This window comes from Lactuca virosa, chromosome 5, assembly GCF_052849685.1.
Source record: "Lactuca virosa cultivar CGN04683 chromosome 5, Lactuca_virosa_CGN04683_v6, whole genome shotgun sequence".
Classification (NCBI taxonomy): Eukaryota; Viridiplantae; Streptophyta; class Magnoliopsida; order Asterales; family Asteraceae; genus Lactuca; species Lactuca virosa.
In genome coordinates this window covers 15,636,573-15,657,547 of record NC_136430.1, presented here as the reverse complement: position 1 = coordinate 15,657,547, position 20,975 = coordinate 15,636,573, and the positions used below count along the sequence as shown (strand labels likewise).

The 20,975-nt window shown below is 36.7% G+C and overlaps 3 protein-coding genes across 3 annotated transcripts; 1 reads left to right on the top strand and 2 right to left on the bottom strand.

Moving 5' to 3' along the window:
- Positions 1 to 560: 560 nt before the first annotated feature.
- On the bottom strand, positions 561 to 2,432 carry LOC145111026 (uncharacterized). The gene has a single exon (XM_079047323.1). The coding sequence runs from the start codon at positions 2,430 to 2,432 to the stop codon at positions 561 to 563; it is 1,872 nt and encodes a 623-aa protein (XP_078903449.1).
- Positions 2,433 to 4,930: 2,498 nt separating this feature from the next.
- LOC145115526 (transcription factor ILR3-like) lies at positions 4,931 to 6,971 on the top strand. The gene is made up of 5 exons (XM_079051820.1): positions 4,931 to 5,219; positions 5,765 to 5,827; positions 5,963 to 6,040; positions 6,175 to 6,337; positions 6,443 to 6,971. Exons 1-5 carry the CDS (start codon positions 5,074 to 5,076, stop codon positions 6,737 to 6,739), a joined length of 747 nt encoding a protein of 248 aa, XP_078907946.1. The 5' UTR covers positions 4,931 to 5,073; the 3' UTR covers positions 6,740 to 6,971.
- Positions 6,972 to 8,269: 1,298 nt separating this feature from the next.
- G18F (autophagy 18 F-like protein) lies at positions 8,270 to 12,320 on the bottom strand. Its single transcript, XM_079050085.1, has 8 exons — positions 11,511 to 12,320; positions 10,886 to 11,332; positions 10,362 to 10,784; positions 10,046 to 10,282; positions 9,216 to 9,974; positions 8,966 to 9,132; positions 8,539 to 8,883; positions 8,270 to 8,463 (listed from the first exon to the last, which is right to left on the bottom strand). The coding sequence occupies exons 1-7, from the start codon at positions 11,721 to 11,723 to the stop codon at positions 8,541 to 8,543; spliced, it is 2,589 nt and encodes an 862-aa protein (XP_078906211.1). The 5' UTR covers positions 11,724 to 12,320; the 3' UTR covers positions 8,270 to 8,463; positions 8,539 to 8,540.
- Positions 12,321 to 20,975: the final 8,655 nt, after the last annotated feature.

Genomic DNA, 20,975 nt, shown 5'->3' with positions numbered 1-20,975 from the left:
GTGGGGTGGTTCTGTATGACCACAATACTGTCGGTATCTCCTCTGCCCAATTCCCATTTGCCTTACCCAACCGTTTCTTGATGCCGTTCACAATGGTTCGATTGGACACTTCTGTTTGCCCATTAGCCTGTGGGTGCGCAACTGATGTGAACCGCTGATTTATCCCTTTACTGGCGCACCATTCTCTGAAAGGGTTTTCAGCAAATTGTAGGCCATTGTCACTGACGAGCACCTTAGGTGTTTCGAATCTTGTCATCATATTTTTTCATACAAACTTTATCATGTGTCTTCCTGATATGCACGCTAGCGGTTCTGCTTCAATCCACTTTGTGAAGTAGTCTACTGCCACCACCATGTACTTCAGCTTTCCAGGTGCTTCCGGGAACGGGCCTACAATGTCTATGCCCCATTGGTAGAATGGCCAAGGGCTGGATATGTTCTGCAGTGGTACTGGCGGGTTTGCTTGGACTGGAGCATAAGACTGGCATTCCCCACACTTCCTAGTCACTCCCAGTGCGTCTTGGTGTACAGTGGGCCAATATATTCCCATTCAGAGCACTTTACCCGTTAAAGCTCTGGCTCCCTCGTGTGCTCCCGCCTGGCCTGTGTGCGCCTCCTGTAGCGCCTCCATCCCTCTGGCCTGATCTACGCATTTCAACCACGGTGCCGTGAACCCTTCGATACAGCTCCTCGTTTATCAATGCGTATGAGGGCGCCTTTATACTTATTTTCCTAGCTTCACTGTGGTCGTCTGGTAGTACTCCCCTTCGCAAATACTCCATAAATGGTGTCATCCATGTGGGCCCGGTTGTTTTCAAGGTATTTACTTGCTGTTCGTCTATACTTCTTTCCCTGAGCACTTCTACCAAAACCTTCTTCGATAGGTGATCGAAACATGTGGATGCCAATTTGCTTAAAGCGTCTGCCCTTTTGTTCTCGCTTCGAGGTATTTGCTTAATCGTGAACTGTCTGAAGGACTGGATCAGTTGTCTCACCATTCTCACATACCTCTCCATTCTCTGATCTCTTGTCTCAAAACTTCCGTTAATTTGGTTCGCGGCTAATCTCGAATCTGTTAGAGCTGTCACAGCCTTCGCTCCCATTTGTTTGGCTAGGCGCAACCCTGCGAGCAAGGCTTCATACTCCGCCTCGTTATTTGAGGTGTGGAAGTCGAACTGAAGAGCGTAGGTCACTTCCTCTCCCTCTGGGCTAGTCAAGATTAAGCCTGCCCCCGAGCCTTCCCTGCTGGATGCCCCATCGGTACATAGCGTCCATGAACGGTCTTTGGCTGGGACCTCCTCTACCGCCCAGATTCTTTCCTTGGCTGAGCTTCCTTCGTCTGGAATTTCGAGCAAGAAATCAGCCAGTGCTTGCCCCTTAATGCTTGTCCTTAGACGGTAGCTTATCTCGTGCTCCCCCAGCTCAATTGCCCACTTTGCTAACCGGCCCGATGTTTCTGGCTTAAGTAATATCTGTTTGATGGGGCAATTTGTTAGTACCTCTATTTGGTGCGCTTGGAAGTAGCGCCTCAAACGTCGTGCCGCGTAAATGAGCGTCAGGACTAGCTTTTCCAGGGTGGGGTAGTTGAGTTCAGGACCCTGTAATGCCCTACTCACGAAGTATACCGACTTCTGCTCTCCTTCCCTTTCTACGGTCAACACCGAGGATATCGCTTCGTTTGAGGTCGAGAGGTACATTTGCAGTGTTTCCCCTGGGATGAGGCTGGCCAGTGTTGGTAGCTTGTGTAGTGCTTCCTTAATCTTCTGGAGCGCTTCTTCCGCCGTGGCTGTCCATTGAAAGTTGTTCTTTTCAATACAGCCTTTCAGTGTATGGAATAGTGGCATGGATTTGTCAGCGGATTTCGAGATGAATCTACTCAAAGTCGTGAGCTTCCCATTCAAACCCTGGGCGTCCCTGAGGGTGCCTGGGGGTGGTGTCTCCATAAACTCGTCCACTTTAATTGGGCTAGGCTGGAGGTTATGGTTGGAGGCAATGGTCGGTCCGGCCCACGTGCCCGCCATCGAGTAGATAGGTGGTGTATGAGCTACCATAGTCTGCGCCAGTGGGGGTAGGGAAAGCATTGGGCCCAGTCCACCCGTCACTTGATGGAACGGTGGCACTGAAAATGGCGGCTGACTGTTGAAAACTTGGCCTGGTGGTAGCATCGTTGGGTGGACCGACGGTGGTTGTTGCGTTGGTGGTACAAAGAATGGCGGCATCTGAACGGATGTGGTTGAAAGTGGCCCCGCCGGCGCTGTTGTTAGTTGGTGAGTTGCCAGTTGCGGGGCGGTGTTGGTGGCTATCGTAGAACTTCCCTCACCTAGTCTTGCTCTGTTGACCGCCGTGGGCGGCGGTGTTTCGTCCAACGTTGCCATGGAGCGTATGGGACTAGCGTGATTGCCATCGTGTCCATCGCTGCCGTCGGATGCCATTGATTCTTCAGCTTTTTGCTTTTAGTGCGTGTTCTTCGTCTCACAAACGGATGGCGCCAAATGATGTGACCTGGGCTTCCGCCGGATTAACACTTGTGAATCGGGTTCCTCGTTGCCTCTGCAAGATCACAAGAAAGAGAGGTCGTCAGCCGTTTCCCGGGAGGGTGCTCCCGGAAGAACGCTACGACGGTCAAGTTAGAAAGTATCTAGGGTTTTTGGTGTCTTCTTTTGGAGAGAAGAGCTTACCTTGTGAGTCTGAGGGTGCATCCTTTTATACCTAGCGCTCTTGCCCAGTCCGTACTGGACAGGATCGCTTTTTTGGGGAGACAAGATCATAGGCGCTGATTGGAGGATCGTGCATCCTCAACCGTTAGAGCGCTCTTATTGGCTCTGGCGGTAATGTCCTGATCCACTGTTTGTCCCCTGATTGTCTTTTGTCCTGGAGCTGGGAGCGTTCTTTGGCGGGCGCGAGCCCCTTGCCTGGGCATTCTGTCCCCAGAGGCGCTGGCGGGCGCTGAGCCCGCTGGGCTTAGCCCGGCCAGAACGCTCGGCGCTCTGGTTAGGCGCGATTCTGTCGTGTCGTCTTAGGCACGTCATCAGTGGTGAAATTAGCCCTCTCTCTCTCTCTCTAAGCTCTCTGGCTCGCTAGGTTTTCTCCAGGGTATGAGTGGCCGCAAATGAAGGCCATAAGGACCCTTAAATAGGGCACAGGCCCAAAGATTTAGGGTTTCAGTCCACAGCGCGGACTCGTCGAGTCGACTCGCCGACTCGTTGAGTCCATTCATTAATCCTAGTCAGCAGTCGCGATCCTACTCGACGAGTCTAGGCGTCAACTCGTCGAGTCCCTCTCCTTGACTCAAAAATAAATACTCAGTTTATGATACCTGAAAATCCAGATGTTACATCGACCATTTCAAGAAAATTTCATTGTATGAGAATGATTATGTTTAAGGATATAAGAGTAAATACAAAGTTAAACCTCATATATATGCCATTTTTCATGATTAAAGGTTTTTTTAACCTTCTTATTACACTAATCTTACATTTTCTTACTTTTTATAATTCGATCACTAAATGTTTTCTTTTATTTTTGGTTTTTCTTCTTTGCAGATGAAATAGAACAACCTATTGTAATAAGGTTAGTTAAACTATCTTTATTGGATTTATACATTTTATTTATTTGTTGTCACCATCGACTTTTTATTAAAAGAGTAAATTACACGAATGGTCCCTATGGTTTGGGGTAATTTGCACGCTTGGTCCCTAACTTATTTTTTCAATTCGGAAGGTTCTTACTGTTTGTTTTTGTTACGCGCTTGGTCCCTACTGGTTTTTTTTGTTACTCGTTTGGTCTCTGTCTTACCTAAAAAGACTATTATTTAAATAGAGAAAAATGGTGGGGTAGGTAAGATAATGTGAGGGGATTAGGTTAGGGGTGTGTTTATTTGAATAAATTAAAAAATAAATGGCAAAATAGTCTTTTTAGGTAAGACAGGGACCATGCGCGTAACAAAAACAAACAGTAGGGACCTTCCGAGTTAAAAAATAAATTAGGGACCAAACGTGTAAATTACCCTAAACCATAGGGACCATTCGTGTAATTTACTCTTATTAAAACTTTTTTAAAGTATTTGCTAAGCAAGGTATTTAATGTAATATCTCAATTATTGTATTATCATCATAGAAGAGGCTTACACATAAAGAAAATGTTATAAAGCTTTAGAAAAAGCATTTACAAAACCTTTGGGAGCTCTTCCACTATTGACTCCATCATCCCTCCTACAGTTAGTCTTAAATCCTAATATTAATTATTTTTTCTTATTAAAATTCTACTTTTTTTTTAAAAATTGTAATTTTAAATGCAGATATTATAGCTTCTAGCAGAAGTTGCTGTTTTGGAAGAAGAAGTTGTGAGGCTTGAAGAGCAACTGGTTTTCATCCTTTTTCTATTACAATATTATCTTATTAAAAAAAAAAAAGCTTATGAAGACATTGTTCTCTTTTATTTTTTAAACTTCAATTAATTATAGTATTGTACTTTTAAATTTGGATTATGTTGCTGTAATGAGATGGATTTTTACATTGAATTAGGCTGAAATAAAAGTAGGATGTTATTTTGTTAAAAAGAAAAATCCGACCCGGGACGAAGCCCGGGTGTTTTTTTCTAGTTGGCTATAAAGTCATAACGTAAATCTTTAAATCTTAATTTAAAGTACCTTTATTTTAATAACAAAGGAGAAAAAGATGCATTGCGCAATTTCTTGAATAAAACATGTGAAAAATTCCAGAACAACTAAAGAGACACTATTGACTTGTTCCTTGTTCCTTGTTCGTAGCCCTATATGGGCCTATGCTGCCAATAGTATATCCATATTGCATGTGCCCAAAGTAATAATAATTAAGCCCAAAAATACAATGACGTGTGCTACCGAGATCGGTGACGCGTGACGGTAAACTCAGTTGAGCGAATAAGTAAATTCAAATAAAGAACACTCCACCAAACACCGAGTAATACACCGGCTCCCCCAATCTACTCACCGGAGAATAACGAACGTCGGCGAGATACTGAGATCCTTATCAGCTTTTTCTACTTCACAGTGCATTCCCGCCGGGGATTCCTTGGTTGTGTATTGTTTCTTCGATGGTTTCTCCGGAGAACAGTAATTGGATCTACGATTACGGGTTGATCGATGATATATCGGTTCCCGTCGGTAATTTCCTTACGCCGGTATGTGGATCCAGCTGGCCTATGCAGACCGCTTTGAATGGTTCATCATCCATCCCTAGGTAACGTGTGTATTACTTATTCCATTTACTAAGTACAACAATTGACCTGATTCGCCCACTCTACATCGACATCGAATTGATTGATTGATCGTTTCACTTGGGGTTTTTCATTTAGAGGTGTAACATTTAAAGAAAAAAGGTTTTTTTTTGGTGTTGTTATAGGTTATTAGTTATAATTTACGGTGATTGTTGCTTCCATCGGTGATACCCTAACTAGATTGCGATGTAGTTGAGGAGATAAAATTGATTCCTTTTTCAATGGCTTTGATCAAATGTGTAAGATTGCAAGGTTAATGTTATAAAAAAAACATCATTGTTTCTGTAGATTTTGCAAATTGATTATGCAATTTTTTTATTTTGGTTTGTAAAGTAAACAATGTTCCTAATGTAGTTTTATGAAGAATTTCTTGATCAACCACATTTTTTCTAATAACTTATTGTGTACTGGTCGTAATCTTCAAGATGTTGGATGCATTCTTTTTCGATAGTTTCTGAGTTTCAATTGCTTCTACTAATTCACGTTACTCGTTTAATCCTTGTTTTAGTGTGGAACTTGATAGCTTACCTGCGGATACAGATGGCATTAAAGAAAGTGGTTCAAAAAAGCGGTATGTAGTATTTAGTACTCTTTACTCTTAAACTTATGTGAAAATACATACAGTAACATACCTTTATGGATTTTTTTTTAATTTGTAAATGATGAGAAAAGAGTAACAATCTTTTATTCTGTATCTATACAACAGGGGTAGGAATGAACAATGCAGTGGTACAACCTCCAAAGCTTGCCGAGAGAAGTTGAGAAGGGACAAGCTAAATGACAAGTATACCCTTTATCCTCTCATTCCTATGTTCTCTCTCTCTCTCTCTCTCTCTCTCTCTCTCTCTCTCTCTCTCTCTCTCTCTCTCTCTCTCTCTCTCGTATGTTAAAATTATAACAAGTAACATGTGTTAACAGGTTTGTTGAATTGGCTTCAATTCTTGAGCCTGGGAGGAACCCTAAAACTGATAAGGCTGCTATTTTGGTTGATGCTGTGCGAATGGTGACTCAATTAAGAAGCGAAGCACAGAAGCTAAAAGACTCGAATTCAGATCTCCAGGAGAAAATTAAAGAGCTTAAGGTACTGATCCAATCCAATCCAGTTGTGCCATGTGTCTTTCCATTTTCTAGCATTCTTCAAGTTGCTAATCATGTATTTATATGACATATTGACAATATTATGTAGTCTGAAAAGAACGAACTACGTGATGAAAAGCAGAGACTAAAGGCTGAAAAAGAGAAGCTTGAAGAACAAGTGAACATGATCAACAGCCAACCGAGGTTTATGGGTGTGCCACCTGGCATCCCTGCTGGATACCCTCCTCCTCCTCCTCTTCCTCAAGTCCAATCAGCATCATTAGCATCAATGGGTAATAAACTGGTTCCTGTTATGAGTTACCCAGGAATGGCCATGTGGCAGTTCTTGCCACCTGCTGCGGTCGATACCTCACAGGATCATGAGCTCCACCCGCCAGTCGCCTAATTTGGGTTAACAGTAGAGAGAGGAGAAGAGACGGTGTTTATTAAATCAAGAGCTTGTGATTACTTTGTGACTATGTTTGTGTTAGGATTATATGTAATTTTTATAGGTGTCGATTATACCTTTTAAGTTGTTATGCCTGTGGTATCTTTACCAAGTAAAAATCCACTGTTTACTCAATGTTTTGTTACTTTTGTAACTCTACTGAAAGCATAAAATCTTGATTCTACCAAAATTCTGATTGTTGAATCATTTTCAATGGTATCGTGTTTGGTATTTGATGCAATGAAATCACAAACAATCTAACGGATTATGTCACTAAGACATGTTTGTTGTGTACAAAAAAAGGATAGCTTTTCATCCCAAAACGTCCCTTTTTAGAATTTCAGTCATGGGAGATTTGTATGTTCACTTAAAAACAAATTTTATTACATAAACATTAAACTATAGTCAAATAAAGACATATCCCTAGATAGATTACATATAAACAAATTTCACGTCCCTTTGAAATATATACTATATGTTTCAAAAAGTATATTTATCATTTATCATTTTTGTTTACAAAAATAGAAAAGTAAATACTATGAGATCTTAGAATAGGATAATAATAAAAGTTTTCTGTTTTTATAAGAATCTAAAATATTTTATAAACTTTGGTGTTATTGAAGATTGGATATTAAAAAGGTAGTTTACAATTCTAGTATATTGTTCCACTCCCTCAGAATATAAAATAGAAAATAAAAATTCACCTTGAAATAAAAATAGTCTAAAAGTGAGATTATGTGTGGGGATGCTTAACACCCTAGTTTTGGTTTGAGATATGAAAAGATGCGGAATTGATTAAAGTAGGTTAGCCAAATGAGGTATGGAAGGTGTTTATAGTCTTAATTTAATACGGTAGTTGTATAAAGTCATTAAGACTTGTCATGTAAGTATGTTGTTTTGATAGTTGGAAATATGTTATATATTGTTTTGGTATTGTTGGAATGACTAAAAGTAGTGGTTGACATGTTGACCTGCTCATTTAAAATGTGACTAGGAGTGGAAATACGTTATATTTGCAATTTTCACTTCCTAAAGTAGTAAAAAGAGCCAAAACACGGTTTTGGTGATTCCAAAGACAAAATTTTGTTAAAATCAGGGTACATGTTAGGGTTTGGATGAATCAGGGGTGATGACAATTAATATGCATTTTGAAATTTGCCGTTGGTAATGAAAGTGAGTAGTTCATATATATGCGTATCAATATGAATGCTTCAATAATCAATTAATATGCATTTTGAAATAACACTTTATGAAGAAATGTAAGGTCATTGTGAAAGTTGTTAACTTTGATAACATGATTCCCACCCAAATTGGTAAGTAATTATGTTCAACTTCAAGAAGCTGAAAAAAAAAATGATGGGTGGCAAATCATTCCCTCTTTGATTGATTCTACCTTGAGAGCAAAAAAGGGTTTGCTTAAATAATGAAAAACAAAGAAGTAAGAAAACAAATTAGCATTAGAATTGAGAAGAACCCAAAATCAAAGAGTTGCAAATGATATGATGCTACTATCCAAGACATCATTATTCATGATTATTCAAAGTGTTATTTACACAAGTCATCAGAACAACAAACCTTTGATACAATCGCCACAACCCCACAAATATAACAAGTAAACTCAACCCCTCAACATGCCTCCTTTTTTTACAATAGAAACCATCATACAAAGATCCTGTCCCCACCTACACAACACAACCCCAAATGTTACCACAACACAAAACAGTCAAAATATGTAATAGTAACTGGTCAAAGTTTACCTTTAATCAACCTCCTTGTCACCTTCATCTTGCAAATGGTTCTCCAGTTTCTGACTTATGCTGTTGTTACTATTTACAAGCTCAGATTGTGATTGGGTCCCACTCACACTCCCCGAGCAATCTCTATTATTTACAGTCTCTGGTTGAGTGTCAGATATCGGACAGCTGTCACTATTTACAACACCTTTTGGCATTTGACTAGCATCCACCCCATTTTCTTCATCACCATTATCAGCTCCACCTTCGCTGACATCAGCATATGGCATCAAGTACATTGGATCACCACCATTCGAAACAGAGATTTGAGGGGTGGCCCCACCACTGATGTAATCTAAACTCGGAACTCTGTGTAACAAAAAAAAAATAATAATAAGTTTTTCCTTTCCAAATGATCAAATATAAGCAATGTAGTTAAAAAAAATATTACCGTGTTGTTTGAACTATAGGTCCTCGGAAGTGATCGACAGCTGGCACCAAATGTCTTGGTCTTGCTTCAACTGTGTGTGTTGTAATCTTCTCTATCTCAAATTCACCTTTTGAATTATTTTCCTCTTCCATTATGACATCATCCATTTTTAAAGATTGAAAATATATCTACCCCAAAAATCAACGGAATCAGATGGGGGTTTCCAAAGAAAGTCAAATAAATAAAGTCAAAGTGTAGGCTTATTATGTACCTGAGCTCTTGCCCATAACGGGATCTTAGATTGGTGCATCTGTAACTCAGCTTCGGATATATACACATGATTCCTTTCCTCAAGGCTAACATTGTCTTTTTTGACCTTACACATACCTTCGAAATAATCACTATTTTCGTTTTCGATTCTTTCCGGAAATACCCTCCTGCTATCTGTATGCCCATTTTCGCCATATATGTCAAAATTTTCTTCTCTCTCCCGTCTGTTCTGTTTATGACAAATGTTCCACTTCTGAATTGGTTCTACTATCAATCTCAAATCATGATCAGAAGAAGATTCATAAGCATTATTCAATCCAGACATTACTGTTACTGGAACAGAATCCACCTCAGATGATAACCGAAGTGCATACTGTATCACACAGCCCGAAGAAGAAAAAACCAACATGTGGTACTTTGCCATTAAAGAACTTAAATCTGAACCCGTATTGTTACTGTTACCCTTGCATTTATAAAAAGTAGAAGCAATAACCCCAGAATGTGAATTATTCACCCTCCCAGATGCAGCTACAGCAGCTCCTGTCACCACGTTTTTCCAACCACTGTTTCCACTCCTTATTCTGCTAACAGCAGAAAGAGTCTGTGGTCCAGAATTAGGTGATAATCCAGAATCTGAAGACTTGTTTGTTGCATCATATTTCAAGCATTCTTGGGATATAGCAAATAGATGGCTAGTGCCTCTTGATGAACTTATCATTATCCAGTTGCTGTCAACACTAAAACTTATGTCCTGTATGACCTGTTGAAGGAAGTCACTGTAGAGAAGTTGAAAATCAAGAAAATGAAATTTAGGAAAAGTAAGAATCTTACAGCATTTGTAAAGCCACGTTGGAGTTTGTAAAGATGGATGTAAGATGCACTAGTTTCAGATCCAGATGAGTTACTTGAAACCCGTGGCATGATATGAAAAACATTAAAGTTATGACCATGAACAGAAGCAGTCACCAAAAGGGTCCCACTAGGGTCAAAAGCTAGTGATGCTATAGGACTATCATGTGCCTTAAACTGAGCAATTACTGATTTGCTGACAACATCTCTCACAATCACCTGATAAAAAAAAAAAAGACATGTTATATTATAATACACAAACAAAATAATCCCAAAAGCTTTAAGAGAAGGAAATTACCATTCCAACATTTTCTGCATCAGGTAAACGTCCATTAGATGCTACACGATCTTTACGATCGTTTAGTTGTTGAGAAATGTTGCCATCTGGCAAAAAATCAGAGTAATATCTAGAAAGCTTCTTATAACCAATATCACCAAGAGTAACAATTCCAACTGCAAGTTGCTTGCTTGATTGTTTTGCATAGTGGGCAACAATGCTCCCATTTGAACCAGGAGCAGAAAAAGTTTTGGAGTGTGTGAGATGCTGTGGGCTGACACGTGTATTTGGTAATGCAACAATACTACCACTGTAAGCAATCCATCTAGGACCAACAGCAAGAGGCCCCAAACCTATATTTTCAAATCTTGAAGGGGTTGTTGCTATTGGATTTGTGAGGATTGTGTAGTCCCTTTGTAATGTTGCAACATCAAAACAATGCACCTGTGATGCATGTAAATATGACTTTAATGTTCGTTCTTGAATCTTGATAAAAGAAAATGGTGAAGGGTAAGAATGAAATAATGAATGAGAGAGAAACAAACCTGTGCTGCTTGTAAAACAGCAACAATACGTGAACTGCATCTTACTGAGTAAACAACCGATCTAAACTTCAATTCTTTTATGTAAGATTGAGATTTTAATGAATAGAACCATACCACAGTAGGCACAGAGCCACCATTTACTTGATCATGACCATTTTTTATGTTACCATTACCAGGAGGATTTCCACCTGCAGAGAAGGACCCATCTGAACAAATTACCAGAAGAGGGCGACTGTTTGCATATTCAACTTGGGAATGCTTTGGGACAATTGGTTTTGGCAGTAATTGCATAGAAAAAACAGCACCATCATAGCGTGAGACTATGTTACGCACATTGTTGGCATCTTCAACATCCCACACTTGAAAACCAAATTGATACCCTAGCAAGAGCACTCTGCGTGAGATATCTCCCTCACATTCAAGTTTGTCAAACCCGGCCCATAGCACCTTTGTGTATAAAACATGGAAAACAGGGGTCATTTGGAGGTATCAGAGACCAAACCAGTCAATAACATGTCAGAAAAAGGCTAAATGATCTACTGACCATAGAGCAAGAACACATATGATGTTCGATCATTTGTTACTCTAAGACTAATACAAGTTCGAGATAAACAAACAAACTCACCTGATCGGGAACTGCATCATTATCACGGTCGACAATGGTGGATGCAGCTGAAGCAGCAGAACGAACAGTGGATGCAACGGTGGATGCACCAGAGGACACAATCCTCAAGTAGCTAGAAAGCGAGCGAAAAGAAGACGGTATGAACCCATTGTTACTTCCAATCCGACCACCACCGCCACCACCTTGTCGTTGCTTCTGGTCGATCTTCCTCATCCTCAAAACTCACATGAACCCAGCAGAATCCTCAAAAACTAATCATAGCCTCAAGTCTGTTTCCTTGTAAAAGCACATAAAATAGCCTTATTCCCGAATCAGCTCACAGGTGTCTCGACAATCAATCGCTACACAACAGAAATATCCAAATTTACTTGCACGACACACTTCAACCTCTTTCCCCAAACAAAAAACCGATTCTCGGTACTTTTAACACCTTAACCCGATCAAGACATAAAACCAACAAATTCGAATCCCTCAGCAAAAAATAACGAGGGATTTGTTCTAGTTGACGTATTCACGATACAAAGAATTTCATAGACTAACAGAAACTAAAAGAAATGAACAGTTTATACAATCAAATTCAAATTGTTAGGGTTTTGTAGAGTAAAAACGATGAAAATCAAAGACGTATACACGTATATACACCTAAATCTATGTATGTAAATGGATAACGATACGAAGAAGATGAAGAAATCGATAGTAGTTGAGAAAGCGATAACGAATTGAATTGAAGAAATTTATGGAAGAACGAAAAGGCTCTTGATTTACGGAATTGAATCGAAGAGACCGCCCCCACACGTATTGTTAGTTTTCAAGCATTATTTTTCACTGTCGTTGTAAACCACTCAGGGTTAAACTATGTCGGCGGGATTTTACATTTGCAACCCTTCTCTTATTGATTTATCCCATTATCACTGCTATTTTCGTTTTTGGTTTCATTTCGAGTTAAAGTTCCCGAGTTATAGCAAGAAAATAAAAGAAGAGAAAAGAAAAGTAATGAGAGAAAAGAAAATAAAATAAATTTTTCTTTTGTGTTTCCGAGTTAGAGAGAAGTAGAATAAAAATTAAACATTTTTTTCTTTCTCTCCAAATCCTTCCAAATCGGAAGGAAAGTTAGGAGGGAAAGTGGTCATTTCATTTCCTTCCACTTCCTTCGTTTAATGAAACTTAAGAACACCAATTTCTTTTACTTTCTTCTCACTTCTCCCCAGTTCCTTTCTTTTTCTCTCGTTAATTTGAACTCGGGAATGAGAATATTTGAATAAATTGCAAATTTTGTCCCGGTGTTTATTCATATTTTGTTGGCTCGGTCCAACTTCCATTCTCATCTCAAGTTTGTCTTTTTGGTTTGTTTATCTTTTGTTTTATTTTTCCGAAGTTGGGCTTAAATGATTTGCATGCCAGTTGGTTGCGGTAGTCACCAAATGTGACACCTATTTTCATAACAAATATTATTACGAGATATATAAGTTTTTGATAAGAAAGTGAGATGTTATGAGATGTTACACGATGCATTGCTAATAAGAACAGTGTTGGTGAATTGTCGAAATACTTTAAGTATTGAAAATGGTAGTGTACTTTGTGAACGCGACAGATAAATAAAGGAATATGCGGCACATGAGGCAGTACGTTGTTGTACTTAAAGTAACGACGAGGGATGTGGCGTGTTCTCACCGACTCAGCAAAAAAATGCAAACTTATAGGGTCAACTATTGCCCTATATTTCTTATTCTCTCATTACAGAAGTAGTTAAGGGAGGGTTTTGGCCCATAAATGAAGAGAAGCAAAATGAGTAAAGTGGAGATTACAAGTGTTGATAATCACAATTAAATTGAGGGGTAAAGTTTTTAATTTTCTTGTTAAATTCATTTGTGTAGTTTGAATTAGGTTAAGAGTTTACAAACCCCGGTTGTGATATTATTATATATGTTACTAGTTTGGTATATAAAGATGATAGGGGTGATAAACATCAAGATTATATGTTTACTAGGTGTTCACAATTAATTATTGATTTAGGGTAAAGTGATGATAAACCCTAATTTGTTGGGATTGAGTTTAAGTGGAATTAAGCTTATATCTTAATTAAATAATTATATAGATGAGTTATACATGGAGTATAATTGATTTGATATAAAAATCAATTAGATGATTAAGTCATGAATAAATGACTTATAAATTGAGTTACGGTTTTCAATATGTGAAATGAGATTTAAGCTTATGTCTTAATGGGTTAAGACACCTTAATAAGTAGTTCACAAAGCTTAACGAGTTTAGCTACAAAGTTGCGTATTATGTATTAGATGGAAATGTTGAGTCGGACACATAAAAAGAGTGATATCATGGGTTATGTTATTCAAGAAATATGTGTTATTTTGACAACTATTGGAATTATTGAAACGGGTGAAGTTGTGGGACTTCTAGAGTTGAAATCTTTTATACATGCAACATAACCATGTGGTAACCTATCCCTTTCTAGATGATTTATATGTAATTATGTGATGTATGTTGTGTATGGAATGAGTATAACATTGTCATTTGATATTATACAAGTTAATTAATTGGTATTGTTGTGAATTATATCAATTTATTGTTATACGAGTTGATAAATAGAATGGCAAAGATTTATAGTTGAGAATTACAACAATCTATCGTCATATGAGCTATTAATTCGACGTAATAGAAATTCACAGTTGATCACTTCTGTTAAAGTAACGAGTTTATAAAGATTATATAGATGGACGCATTAGTAGTCGTTATTAGCAGATAAAGAAATTATGCAACTGAATGATTTACTGGTAGTGGCAAAGATACTGAGTTTTACTGCAATTAAGGTTATAGTTATTGATGAGTACTATATATAGGCAGAATAAGGAGGCATGTCGACCCATAAGCCAAGGGGCGCCGCGCCCATGGCTGGCATGTCCGGTTCTGGTTGGTGTCATGTGTCAGGTCTCCGTTCGTCCACGTTACTCAGTCGACGTTGCCTCCAGCCAAGCCACGTGTCATCATATCATGGCGCCACATGTCGCAACCCCATGGTGTCATGTCATCGTGTCAGTTGAAAGACTCGACTCTCACTCGGCCACATGGTGTACTCTGGTGCTACCACATCATTACAAGCAAGTATTTTCTGAAATCTTCGAAAGGCCATAACTTTCGCATACAAGCTTCGTTTTTTACGTTCTTTATATCCACACATAGGTAATTCAGAGAACTAAAACTTTCCTTTATACCAAAACAACTAATTTTCACTCTATTTTAATTTCATATTTTTATACATATTAGATTGTCAAAGTCTGTGAGAAAATCATAACTCCTTCATACGAACTCTGTTCTCGATTGTCTCTATATCTACAGATTCCTATTCATGAGATCTTCAACTATTGTTTGCATTTTTTGGCTAACAATCAACCGATCTAAATTTCTATATCCGTGTTACACATTGTTGTACTGTGTAACATCGAACCTTTGACAAATCATAACTTCCTCATACGAAGTCATATTTGGACGTTCTTTATATGCATGCTTTCCTTTTTACAATTGCTACGACTTTTGTTTAGACTACTTAGGCTAATAAGAAACCTATATTTGATTCACTTTTTACGACACACTTTGTTGTATAGGGCTGAACACAAAACATCCAAGAATCATAACTTCTTCATACGAATTCATATTTAAGAGTTCTTTATATGTATGAAAATCATATTGACGTGTATGATATGTTTATGATGATTGTTTTGACTAAAAAGTAATATACTTCTACTTCAAATTTTATAAACTAGCAGTTATGTTAAACTTTACTATAAAGTGAAAACGGGGTATTACAAATAGTAAGAGAAATGCTTGGTTGAGAATGGTTGAATGTTATAGCTAGTTATCTAATGAGCTAGGCGAGTCACATGAGTAGTTTCTTATGACTATATGTACTGCGTATAGCGAATCACATAATGAGTTTCTTGTGGTATCGAGTAACAAGAAAGTTGAGGTCACATAACGAGGTTTTTTGTGATGATACTCGGCTTGTTTGGTGAGCATCATAACGAGTTATTTGATGATCATATCAAATAGAGTAAAAGAGTTAAATGAAATTATAGAGTTGAGGTCTAGAGTTATATGAATTCTAATGTAGTATTACTTGAGGAATACTATAGAAGGTCGCATAATGAGTGCATCGTGACGATCTAATTGTAGCTTGTGTAGTTATAGCCTATAAGTCCATTACTATTGTTATTAGAGAAAATGGTAGTTGAGTAGCTTTAAATCCATTATTGATAAGTGTTAGTGGAATGGTGATTTAGTAGTCGTAAAACCATTGTCATTATTATTGAGTTTAATGGTAGCTTAAGTAGTTGTAAATTCATTATTGTGGTTATTAAAGACAATGGTAGTTGGTGTAACCGTAAATCTATCATTGAGTTTAATGGTGGCTTGAGTAGTCGTCAACCATGTTTAGTCGTGGTGCAATTATAATATTAGAGTTGTGAACTCTTAATTGTTAATGAGTTTCAATTAACTGTACATAAGGCTATTTGTGTGATTAGTGATTGTATATTGTATGAGTATATATATCGAGTTGTGTTAAAGGCATTTGAAGATTAGAGTTGAGTTTATGTTAAATTGATTATATAATCAATGTTACGATTACTATGTGCACTACTGTTAGGATTATTTTCTATTAATGGAAAATGTTAAAAAAATAATTATTAATATTTATTTTATGAAAAAGTGTGGCAAACCACCCATAAACTGCAAGAAGTTATTATAGTGTTGCAAGAGTGACGTAACGTCTATGTGACAAAAATATGGTATGGATAACATCACTCCATAAGCTTACAATATGTTCTTCTAAGTCCATTTTATCTATTTATTAACTTTATGCGTGCAACCCATTAGGACTACCTGTGATACTGTCTGATTATTTGTATGTGTATTTAGATGTTACATGTCGACATGTTATGTGGGTAGGGTTGAGGTTGTACTACTCTGTGCGGTAACCAACAAACCCTAGAGTATGCCAGATATGAGCTGAGGGCCAGTGAGAGCATGCCAGACTCATACTGAGGACTCTTAAGCATTCCAGATGCGAGCCGAGGGCCAGGGGAGCATGTCAGACTCGCACTGAGGGCTGATCATTTGTATTCCAGTTTGAGGACCGAAGGGGCAAGCCAGACATAAGTCGTGGGCTCGAGAGCAAGCCAGACTTATGTTGTGGGCTCGGGAGCAAGCCAGATGTGAGTTGTGGGCCTGTAAGGCAAGCCAGACTCACATTGTGGGCTCGGGGGTAATCCAGTCTGTAAACTTGTGGACCCATTACATGCTGTTATTATGTGTGCTATTTGTTATGTATTAAGATTTTGGGGGAACTCACTAAGCTTCGGGCTTACAGTTTTGGATTTTGTTTCAGGTACTTCGGATGATCGCGAGAAGGCGAAGGTTTGATCGTGCACCTCCTCACATTTTATGATTTTGATTTCTGTGATTCTCTGATATGAAACTATTTTGAAAACATTTTCCAATAAATAATGGTTTTTGGATGCTTAAAAAAGTTTTAAAATTTTATGAATTTTATGAATGTTACAACAATCTTCATCGCAACCGGATTTGCAGGAGAAGCAACTGAATTTTCACATGAAGGTTGAAGAAGGCATCAATCTTGGTTATTACTCTACATCTTCACCTTCATACATTTAATCTCACCTTCTATCGATTTCTCACCTTGATTTCCTTTCAATTTGTTTAAGGTTTTGTGTGTTGGTTTTGAAATCGGAATCATGGGATCAAAGGTAAGAAATGAGTTTAAGGTTATTGGGGTTGGTTTTCAAATTAGTCACACAATACCCATACAACTAGCAATAAGTTTCGTTGTTCAATAGAGTGTAAGTTTGTTCATACTTATTTGACTTAAGTTGTAAATATGTTTTTGATGGAGGTGTTGATGAATGTGTGTACTACCCTGTTCTCAGATTGAGTTTCCCATCAGGACCTGTTGTTATAAATTTTATCAATGAATTATTTCTTCAAAATATAAATTTCACATATTTTATTATATAAATATGATCAATTATGAAATGACTGTATTCTTGTGACAAACTTATCAATTTTTTATTTTATAATTTTGTCGTAAGTTTTAAAAATTGTTATGAGTTTAGTATATACTCTTTTAAATCCCAATTTTTTTCACTATTTGTTTTTATATGTTTTTTCATAAATTTAGTTTTTTTATAACTTTCTTTTACATATCTGTCTTAGTATAACTTGTTTTTGTATATGAGGATTTGCATGCCAACATTATTTGACTTGTTTTGACTAATATTAATTTGTTACGTATTTAGACGAATATATCTAATTATCCATTTTATCACATCTATGAAGTGATATACTCCGTAATAGTATTAAAAAATATAAACAAATGTTTGGTAAAAAAGAAAAAAAAAATACAACAAGTATTCCCCCTAATTTGTGAAGTTGAAGCCGTCAAGCCACATATTTTGTGTGGTTCTACGTTTCAGGTTCGGTTCCATGCGTGTTCCAGCCTAATTATTACGTGTTGGGTCCGCATAAGATTTCCAACTTAGTTATACTTTCCTCCTTTGCAAACCCAAATTTTCCGAAAGATTTTCACTTTTTGTTATTATAGAAATATCCCAAATAATATATTTGGTTTATTCTTTATCTAAATCACGATAATCTTTCCAAAAAAAAAACTTACTTAATATTGTTCAAACATGTGTCATAGATCTATTGGCCAATCATATATTTGATTATGGAAGTGAACACTCATGAACGACAATCACAATAGCCAATTAGCCATTGGCTAAATCCTTGGACTAGCACAATACCACACATGCTCAATTGCCATTCGATAAGGTGATAAAACGGACGGCTTGAAGATGTAGACAATAGGCTCGAATCAAAACGGGTTGCTTTCGGTACGGGTCAAATCAAGATGGATTATCCCGCACATATTTTTTGTTTGTTTTGAAAGATTTTTTAATATATAATCCCTTGAAGTTTTATATATGTTTAAAAATTCAGTGTTATTACAATAAAAAAACCAGATTTTAAATAAAAGTAAGGATCCGATTTTAATAAAACTAAGGATGTTGTAAGCAATAGTAAAAATAACTTATTGATTTATTAGTTTTTTGAAAAGTCAATAAATCAAAAAAATATTTGACAATGTGAAAAATAACTTTTAAAATATTTTTTCATTAACCCTTTAAAAATAAGATTTCAATAAATTATGATTTCGAGCTTTTTCAAAACTTCTTATGACTTTTTACATTCTAAAAGTTAAAATACCTCTTAAAAGATGTATAAGTTAAGAAAACACTTTTTAGAAAAATAATATATTGTCACCTTATTATTCTAAAAATTGTAATCTCTAATTAAATGACATCTCCAATTGTTACGTTTTTTCAATGGTTTTTATTTATTTATTTTATGAATTTAACCTATTGATCTCCATCTATTTAAAATTTTCAAAAACATCCTTATTTAATAAGTCGACTTTTAAAACATATTATACTTTAATATGATATATTTTAAATTAACGTCATCATTTGAAATTAGTATACAAACACTTCATAAATGAAAATCTATGATAGAAATAATTAAATAGTTAAATAAATAATAAATATTTAATATTATAATATAATTAAGGGGTAAAAATAAAATATGATAAAAGTATAATGGGTTAGATGTCTAAGCTATATAGTATATTGACCACTCAATATATATTGAACGGTCAATATAAATACATAAAAAAAAAAACAATCCACTCAAATGGTATTAAATGAAAATAAGTGATTACTCAATAATAAAAAGCTCTAAAATAAATCCACACGGGAGATATTTTTATTAACTTTTTCCCACCACATAAGCTAATCCTAACCTTTTGCCTAAAAGTCACTTAGGTGCAGTTCCATTTAATAGGTTGTTGAATAGTGAAGATTGATTGATGATGTCGATGTTGTTGTTGGAAGCGACGATACCAAATAATGAATGTTGAAACCACAAATCTTGTGAGATTACCTCTTCTAGCATAGTTATATGATACTTGTGAATTGTGATCACCTTTTATGTTTTGACCTCATCATGTTGTTATGCAATTCCTCGAAGCCAAATGTTTACAATTAATGTCACACAACATTTTAGGAAATCTATGTTTGGATGCATGTGTCATGTACAACATTTGTATGTTGCTCTCAATCGGTTTAAACAAATATTATGTTATATACATATGAATAATACCCTCACAAAGTAGATATAGGCTTTCATGTGAAGTTTTTTCGGATATCTTCAAGTACTCATCATAAGCATTATGAACTGTCTCGTACGCTAGTCGACGTATTATAGATGTTCACTCATGTAACGTAGTAAAAGACTTTTTGTCTCTACCATCTTATTATGATATTCTAAAATATGAAAATTGTCTTTCCATATCATCAATAAAATAGTTCTTTTCGCATGCATCCAAAAACCTATTTCTGAACATTTGATCACAATGTAGGGAATTCTTAGCAAAGTACTATTCGATGAGGATGTATTGTGTAGCTTCACAAATTTATGTCTATATAATTTCTCGTTCATAATGCCCTGATTAAACTTGTAGTATCATAAAAAAGGAGCGTAGCTTCAACCATTGTTGAAAAAACAAGAACATTATACTTAAACATACTCATCCGACGTCTCAATATCTGATCAACTTGATGATAATGAATCCATTTTACAACTATAAAGTATATGTTTAAAAGACAATGTTTTTGTGGATAAAGTGTGAAATTTGAGAATGTTTACAATGTATTTTTTTTTCTAAATTGAAAAATAGTCGTTGGCTTCCCGCGGTCAACAAACAATTCTCGGGACAACTATACCTAGTCGGGTGTTTTTTTTGTGTGATACCACGTGCATGGGGCGGTGTTCCAACTCCGTACCAAAGGGGCACATCGACCTCCCCACAATACTCAGCATCACACCACACCCACATTCTCCTCTTTTAAGAAACAAAACCAAGGGTTTGCAGGATGTAAACTGGTTCGAAACCGGAAGAACCGAAAATCGGTTAATGAGTAAAGGGGGAACCGATAACCAGACTGAATACCACTAACCGATTCTGGTTCGGTTCTATTAGGAATTGTGCTATGTAAAAAGGTGTTTGGTACTGGAACCGAAACTGAAAATAATGGATCGGAGGAACCGGTCCGAATACCACTAATCAGTTTTGATTTCGATTCGATTTTCCGGTTGGAGGTCAATAAAATAAATACTAAATTCCATACAACTTATATACTTAAAAATGTACATTGTTATAATAACAATATACCAGCATATTTTGTATACAATAACAACATGATCATACTAACTTTTTTTTTTGAACGACGACATGATCACACTAACTATTTATAAAAAACAACATATTTATTACTTTTATAATGACTTCAGCAATACGTAACCTGAAACTTATAA

Bases quoted from the DNA above. Each gene is read 5' to 3' on its own strand.
- LOC145111026 (XM_079047323.1), bottom strand. From the start codon at position 2,432: ATGGCATCCGACGGCAGCGATGGACACGATGGCAATCACGCTAGTCCC.
- LOC145115526 (XM_079051820.1), top strand. From the start codon at position 5,074: ATGGTTTCTCCGGAGAACAGTAATTGGATCTACGATTACGGGTTGATC. The intron at 5,828-5,962 runs GTATGTAGTATT...TCTATACAACAG, and splicing joins GAAAGTGGTTCAAAAAAGCG to GGGTAGGAATGAACAATGCA. The intron at 6,338-6,442 runs GTACTGATCCAA...AATATTATGTAG, and splicing joins AGAAAATTAAAGAGCTTAAG to TCTGAAAAGAACGAACTACG.
- G18F (XM_079050085.1), bottom strand. From the start codon at position 11,723: ATGAGGAAGATCGACCAGAAGCAACGACAAGGTGGTGGCGGTGGTGGT. The intron at 10,785-10,885 runs GTTTGTTTCTCT...CATGCATCACAG, and splicing joins CTGTTTTACAAGCAGCACAG to GTGCATTGTTTTGATGTTGC. The intron at 9,133-9,215 runs GTACATAATAAG...TTTTTGGGGTAG, and splicing joins CGTTATGGGCAAGAGCTCAG to ATATATTTTCAATCTTTAAA.